Below are 8,447 nucleotides of genomic sequence, written 5' to 3'. Positions count from 1 at the left end.
ATGGGCTGACATCAGTAGCTACAACAGAAGAAGCTATCAACATTCTAAGAAAAACACAAGCAATGTTGGCGGAGTCCAACATGAAACTACACAAGATTGCATCCAATAGCAAAACAGTTATGGAAGCCTTCCCTATGGAGGACCGTGCAAAAGACTTAAAAGATCTGGACCTAGGAGTGGATCCTCTCCCCTTTCAACGGAGTCTGGGACTTTCCTGGAACCTGGAAACAGACAGCTTCTCATTCCAGGTGTCCCACAATGAGAAGCCTTTTACGCGGAGAGGCATCCTGTCCACAGTGAATAATCTTTATGACCCCCTTGGGTTCGTGGCTCCAATAACAATGCAAGGTAAAGCCTTAATCAGAGAACTCTCTTCTGATCAGAGTGAGTGGGATGCCCCTCTTCCCCCAGAAAAAGAAGAGAAATGGAAAATGTGGAAGGATTCTTTGATGGAGTTGGAACATATGTATATTCAGCGGACCTACATCCCAGTCTCCTTGTCTACCACTCAAAGAAGAGAGCTACACATCTTCTCGGATGCCTCTACAGTAGCCATAGGAGCGGTAGCCTACCTGAGAGTTATTGACTCGGAAGGTCAATGCCATGTTGGATTTGTCATGGGGAAATCAAAATTGGCCCCTCGTCCGGCCCACACTATCCCACGCCTAGAACTGTGTGCGGCTTTGCTAGCTGTTGAGATGTATGAACTGATCAGAGACGAAATTGACATTGATGTAAATGTGGCCAAGTTCTACACAGACAGTAAGATAGTTCTCGGTTACATCCACCATGTCACCAAAAGATTCTATGTGTATGTTGCCAATAGGGTAACTCGCATCAGGAAGTCTACCCATCCAGATCAGTGGTGTTATGTAAACACTGACAGCAATCCAGCAGACCATGCAACCAGGCCTATATTTGCTGCGCTCTTAAAGTACACCAGTTGGTTCTCAGGTCCACCTTTCCTGACCCAAACAAACTCAAGTGAGCCTGAGAACATAAATTTTGACCTTGTAGAGCCTCACGCAGACGCAGAGATTCGACCAGACGTCACTGTCTTCGCCTCTAAGGTTTCTGGAGCTCAACTCGTCTCGCATCGCTTTGAGAGGTTCTCAAGCTGGAAAGCTCTCAATCAAGCCACAGCACGACTCATTCATGTTGCCAGATCCTTCCATGAAGGTGCGGACAACACCAGCTGCAGAGGCTGGCATGACTGTAATAAACCATGCGGTACAAGTGAGTTGTCACAAGCCAAAACAGCAATCATTCACTGTGTGCAACATGAAGCCTTCAGAGAGGAATTCAAATGCCTTGAAAAAGGAAAAGAGTTCCCTAAACAAAGTACACTCAAAAAACTGAACCCAGTGATTGATGAGGATGGGTTGCTGAGGGTGGGAGGCCGCTTATCCTCCGCCGACATGTCACAAGACGAAAAACATCCTCTCATCATCCCACGGACACATCATGTCGCCACCCTKCTGGTAAGACATTATCACGAGCAAGTGGCTCACCAGGGCCGGCATTTTTCAGATGGAGCTATTCGAGCAGCAGGCTTCTGGATTATTGGGAGCAAACGTCTGGTCTCTGGTATCATTCACAAGTGTGTCACCTGCCGCAAGGTTAGAGGAAGGTTAGTTGACCAAAAGATGGCTGACTTGCCTGCAGACAGACTCTCATCTGAACCACCATTCACCAGCGTTGGACTTGATGTGTTTGGACCATGGAATGTCATAACTCGTCGCACTAGAGGTGGTAGCGCAGACTCCAAGYGCTGGGCGGTGCTCTTTACATKTATGTCTACTAGAGCAGTCCATATCGAGCTCATCGAATCYATGTCCACATCCAGCTTCATCAACGCGCTGAGGCGTTTTTTCTCTATCCGTGGTCCAGCAAAAGTGCTACGCTCTGATCGAGGTACAAACTTTATAGGTGCCTGCAGGGAACTGAGTATCGACACAAATGACTCAGAACTGACTAAATACCTCTCAGATAAGGGATGTACTTGGATATTTAATCCTCCACACTCGTCTCATATGGGTGGTTCTTGGGAGAGACTCATTGGGGTTGCCAGACGTATCCTTGATGCTATGCTGTTTCAGACGGGCTCCACTCGTCTCACACATGAGGTCTTGAGCACTCTTATGTCTGAAGTTATGGCAATAATCAATGCGAGACCSCTAGTGTCAGTGTCAACSGACCCTGACATGCCTGCCATTCTCACACCCTCAATGTTACTGACACAAAARMCCAGCGCTACCTCAGCCCCTTCTGGATACTTCAGCATGAACGACCTTCATGGAAAACAGTGGAAGCAAGTCCAGTGTCTCGCTGACACCTTTTGGAAAAGGTGGAGACAGGAGTACCTGACAACGCTGCAGAGACGCAGAAAATGGACAAGCAGAAAAGCCAATGTAAAAGTGGGAGATGTTGTCTTAATTGAAAGATAGTCACGGCATCACAGAAAGTGAACTGGCCATCGGGCTTGTGGTCAGAACCTTCGCGCAGTACTGACAAAAAAGGTTAGGAAAGTCAGAACTAAAAAATTGTCAAGCAAGGAGCTGCTAAGGTGTTCTGAGACCAATCTCTAGAAGATGTTTCTTCTTTTCTGAAGCATCTCTAGCAGACAAAAATATACAAATAAGAAAGGATCATTCTTGTTCTTGATATGTTTTATTTCATGAGTGGCACAATTTCATATGACAGGCGGGAGCTGTGCTGCCATCTTCGTTAGAAGGTACAGATTCATTTTATTAACAATTAGTTAAAATGCTGTTAGAAGGTAACAGTTATTTATTATTACAATCAGTTAAAATGGATTTTCATTTGTGTTCCATGATGTTTATTTGCCCCCTAGTGGAGCTTTCTGGTACTTAGAGTGTAACACAAACAGGAAGTAGAGAATGTCGTTCTGCACGCTTAGAAGCAGCTAAAAACAACCGCTACGGTGCAGGTCTTTCAGTGTAGTTATTTCTTGTCACGCTTTCAGCCTTGGAAATATTTGTTTGTAAGTTCGATTCAAGCATTTAGCTAATGATGATAATCTTGTTATTGATAGAGTTTCTTACATATCAATGTTGGTTGGTTGCATTTACTCACAATTGGCAATGCCTTTCATGTATGATTTTAGCTGTATTACGTTTGCTCGTGCGTCATGCAAACGAATGGTAAAATATACAATACTGTATTTTTGTTACTGTTTCTAGTGTAATATGCCTTGTTATTCTAACCTAGATGGTTGTACATTATTAGAGTAATGAAAGGAGTTAGTCAATTACCATATGAGAAAGCAATTAGCTATATGGTTTGGCATCATGCCAGATGCATGGTACCGTAGCACGTGCTTTGTATTCATGCAACTTCAAATGTATAATGTACAGCTACAGTATGTTGGTGTGAATTGAATACTAAAGTATATTCTTTTCTGTGTTTTGCAGTTTTACAACATAAACGTTTACAATATATTCATTCAAGAAAAGTTACGCCTTGGGAGTTTTATTGAAGACTTAGTTGTTAGCTATCTGTCTAGTTTTGCATGGGAACGCAACTCAAGGGCAGAATAGGTCTGATTATTTGTAATTACACTCCGGCCCCCCAACCATCCGCTCATCTAGTTGATGATCCCTGCCCTAGACCCACTACAATTTGCATACCGCCCCAATAGATCCACGGACGACGCAATAGTCATTGCACTGCACACTGCTCTATCACACCTGGACAAGACTAACACCGATGTGAGAATGCTGTTCATCGACTACACTCAGCCTTCAATCCCATAGTTCCCTCCAGGCTCATCACTAAGCTCAGGGCCCTTGGTCTGAACCCCTCCATGCGCAACTGGGTCCTAGACTTCCTGACGGGCTGACCCCAGGTGTTGAAGGTAGGCACAGGGATCCTCAACAGGGGGGACCCACAGGGGTGCATGCTCAGTTCAGCCCCTCATGTACTCCCTTTTCACCCATGACTGCGTGGCTCCGTAAGTCTCCAACTCAATCATCAAGTTTGCTGACGACACAACAGTGGTAGGCCTGATTATCAACAACGACGAGACAGCCTACAGGGAGGAGGGGAGAACCCTGGCGGAGTGGAGCAAGGAAAATAACTTCTCCCTCAACGACAACAAAACAAAGGAGCTGATCGTGGACTACAGGAGACAGTAGAGAGAGCACGCCCCCATCCACATCAATGGGGCCTAAGTGGAGAAGGTTAAAAGTTTCAAGTTCCTCTGCGTGCACATCACTGAGGACTTGAAATGGTCCCTCCACAATGACACTGTGGTGAAGAAGGCGCAACAGCATCTCTTCAACCTCAGGAGGCTGAAGAAATTCGTCTAGGCCCCTAAGACCTCCTCAAACTTCTACAGATGCACCACCGAGAGCATTCTGTCAGGCTGTATCACCACCTGCTACAGCAACTACACCGCTTGCAACCGCAAGGCTCTCCAGAGGGTGGTGCGGTCAGCCCGATACATCACCGGGGGCACACTGCCTGCCCTCCAAGACATCTACAGCACCCGGTGTCACAGGAAGGCCAAGAAGATCATCAAGGACATCAGCCACCCGAGCCACAGCCAGTTCACCCTTCTACCATCTAGCAGGCGAAGACAGTACAGGGGCATCAAAGCCGGGGCAGAGAAAATTGAAGATGGCTTATATCTCCAGGCCATCAGACTGTTAAGCAGTCATCACTAGCCGGCCTCCGCTCGGTACCCTTTCCTGCTCCTTAGATACTGTCACTTGCCAGCTACCACCTGGTAATCTACCCTGCACCTTAGAGACGGATGCCCTAGGTACAGTGCCTTCAGAAAGTATTCACACCCCTTGACTTTTGCCACATTTTGTTGTGTTACAGCCTGAATTTAAAATTGATGAAATTGAACAGAAATTGTCACTGGACTAGACACAATACCTCATAATGTCAAAGTGGAATTATGTTTTACATTTTTTTTTACAAATTCATCAACAAATTCATAAAAAGTTCAAACCTGAAATGTCTTGAGTCAATAAGTATTGTTATGGTAAACCTAAATAAAAATTTGAGAGTAGGGAGTAAAAATTCGGTTAAAAAGTCACATAAGTTGCATGGACTCGTGTTCAATAATAGTTCAATAATAGTGTTTAACATTATTTTTGAATGACTACCTCATCTCTGTACCCCACACATACAATTATCTGGAAGGTCCCTCAGCTGAAAAGTGAATTTCAAACACAGATTCAGCCACAAAGACCAGGGAGGTTTTCCGATGCCTCGAAAAGAAGGGAAGCTATTGGTAGATGGTAAAAAAAAAGCAGACATTGAATGTCCCTTTGAGCATGGTGATTTTTTATATATTTTTTCGAACCTTTATTTAACTAGGTAAGTCAATTAAGAACACATTCTTATTTACAATGATGGCCTACCAAGAGGCAAAAGGCCTCCTGCGGGGATGGGGGCTGGCATTAGAAATAAAAATGGAGGACAAAACACATCATGACAAGAGAGACACCACAACACTACATAAAGAGAGACCTAAGACAACAACACAGCATGGTAGCAACACGACATGACAACAACACGGTAGAAACACATGGCAGCAGCACAACATGGTAGCAGCACAAACATGGTACAGACAGCAGCACAAAGGGAAAAAAGGTAGAGACAACAATACATCACGCGAAGCAGCCACAAGTGTCAGTAAGTGTCCATGATTTAGTCTTTGAATGTAAAGACGGCGATAAAACTGTCCAGTGTGAGCGTTTTTTGCAACTTGTTCCAGTCGTTGGCTGCAGCGAACTGAAAAGACGAGTGACCCAGAGATGTGTGTGCTTTGGGGACCTTTAACAGAATAGGACTGGCAGAACGGGTGGAGTATGTGGAAGATGAGTGTTGCAGTAGGCATCTCAGATAGAGGTCTTGCGCTGGGTATACAGAGATGGCCAGTTTACAGAGAAGTATAGAGTGCAGTGATGTGTCCTATAAGGAGCATTGGTGGCAAATCTGATAGCCGAATCGTAAAGTACATCTAGCCACTCAAGAGCACCCTTACCTGCCGATCTATAAATTAAGTCTCCGTAATCGAGCATGTGTAGGATGGTCATCTGAATCAGGGTTAGTTTGGCAGTTGGGGTGATAGAGGACCGATCACGATAGAGCAAACCAAGTCTTTATTTAACCTTAGCCTGCAGCTTGGATATGTGCTGAGAGAAGGACAGTGTACCGTCTAGCCATACTCCCAAGTACTTGTATGAGGTGACTACCTCAAGCTCTAAACCCTCAGAGGTAATCACACCAGTGGGGTGAGGGGGGAACCACATGACCTTTGTTTTGGAGATGTTCAGACCAAGGTTAGAGAAAGATTGTTGGGCACTAAGAAAATGTTGTTGTAAAGCGTTTAACACAACATCTGTGGAGGGGCCATAAGACTGTATCATCTGCATATAAATGGATGATAGAGCCTCCTACTGCCTGAGCTATGTTGTTGATGTAAATTGAGAAGAGCATGTGGCCTAGGATCGAGCCTTGGTGACAGGCAGTGGCTGAGACAGTACATTTTCTGACTGTACACATTGCACTCTTTGAGAGATGTAGTTAGCAAACCAGGCCAAAGACCCATCAGAGACACCAATACTCCTTAGCTGACCCACAAGAATTGAATGGTCTACCTCAACAAGTTATTAATTACACTTTGGATGATGTATCAATACACCAAGTCACTACAAAGACACAGGCATCCTTCCTAACTCAGCTGCCAGAGAGGAAGGAAACCACTCAGGGATTTCACCATGAGGCCAATGGTGACTTTAAATCAGTTACAGAGTTTAATGGCTGTGATAGGAGAAAACTGAGGATGGATCAACAATATTGTAGTTACCCCACAATACTAACCTAACTGACAGAGTGCAAAGAAGGAAGCCTGTATAGAATACAAATATTCCAAAACATGCATCATGTTTGCAACAAGGCAATAAAGTAATATTGCAAAAATGGGCAAAGCAATTCACGTTTTGTCCTGAATACAACGTATTACGTTTGGGGCAAATCTAATAAAACACAGTACTGAGTACCACTCTACATATTTTCAAGCATAGTGGTGGCTACATCATATTATGGGTTGGCTTGTAAACATTAAGGATTGGGGTGTTTTTTAGGATTCAAAATAAAATGTAATGGAGCTAAGCACAGGCAAAATCCTAGAGGGAAACCTGGTTCAGTCTGCTTTCCACCAGACACTGGGAGATGAATTCACCTTCACGCATAGCACCGACAGAAACAAACATCTCTCTGGTAAGAAAAAGAGCGGGGGTGTATGCCTTATGATTAACGAGACGTGGTGTGGTCATAACAACATACACAAACTCAAGTCCTTTTGTTCACCTCACATAGAATTCCTTACAATCAAATGCCGACCGCATTATCTACCAAGAGAATTATCTTCGATTATAATCACAGCCATGTATATCCCCCCCAAGCAGACACCTCGACAGCCCTGAAAGAACTTCATTGGACTCTATGTAAACTGGAAACCACATATCCTGAGGCTGCATTTATGGTAGCTGGGGATTTTAACAAGGCTAATCTGAAAACAAGGCTCCCTAAATTTTATCAGCTCATCGAATGCGCGACCCGGGCTGGCAAAATACTTGATCATTGTTACTCTAACTTCCGCGACGCATACAAAGCCCTCCCTCGCCCTCCTTTCGGCAAATCTGACCACAACTCCATTTTGTTGCTCCCAGCCTACAGACAGAAACTAAAACAGGAAACACCCATGCTCAGGTCTGTTCAACGCTTGTCTGACCAATCTGATTCCACGCTTCAAGATTGCTTCGATCACGTGGACTGGGATATGTTTCGGATAGCATCGGACAACAACATTGATGTATACGCTGATTCGGTGAGTGAGTTTTTAGCAAGTGCATCGGTGATGTTGTACCCTCGGTGACAATTAAAACCTTCCCCAATGTTACGGATACAAGTGTTCTGTGTGTATCCTGTGTGTATTTATTTTCTCTCCTTCTCCCCTACTCACAGGTGACAATAATCATTCCCCAATCAGTCATCAATCAGTCGCTAATCAGAAGACACCTGCTCCTTTTCCCTTACCCAATCACAGTCCCTTTCCCTTGGTTTAAAACCCCTGTCAGTTGTTTTCTCTCCAGCTCAATCTCTTTTGTAAATGCCTTCTGTCTGTAGATCGCTTGTGTGTTTTGCATCTACATGTCACTTTGTCCCCACCTGTGAGTATTGTTTTGGTTATGGTGTTTGAGTGTTTGTTTGATGGTGGGAAAAGGGGGTAACCAGACAAGTCGCCCTTGGGCATACACTACCCGTAGGTAAACTTTGTTATATAAACACTAGTTAGAACTGGGCGGACCACCCCCTGTATTTTTGGTTAGTTAGTTAGCTGTTTGTGAAATAGGCTAGTCTAGCTTAGGGGTGTTTTTGGATTATTCTTTCATTCCTTGGGTCCC

General features: G+C 44.5%; 1 protein-coding gene and 1 pseudogene across 1 annotated transcript; one reads left to right on the top strand and one right to left on the bottom strand.

Moving 5' to 3' along the window:
• LOC111978498 (F-box/WD repeat-containing protein 4-like) overlaps window positions 1–8,447 on the bottom strand; it is a 43,898-nt pseudogene that overhangs the window by 13,672 nt on the left and 21,779 nt on the right.
• On the top strand, window positions 11–2,447 carry LOC139029097 (uncharacterized). The gene has a single exon (XM_070448195.1). It carries the CDS (start codon window positions 63–65, stop codon window positions 2,445–2,447), a length of 2,385 nt encoding a protein of 794 aa, XP_070304296.1. The 5' UTR covers window positions 11–62.

Source organism: Salvelinus sp. IW2-2015, linkage group LG18 (assembly GCF_002910315.2).
Source record: "Salvelinus sp. IW2-2015 linkage group LG18, ASM291031v2, whole genome shotgun sequence".
NCBI lineage: Eukaryota > Metazoa > Chordata > Actinopteri > Salmoniformes > Salmonidae > Salvelinus > Salvelinus sp. IW2-2015.
This window is presented reverse-complemented; position numbering and strand designations above follow the sequence as displayed.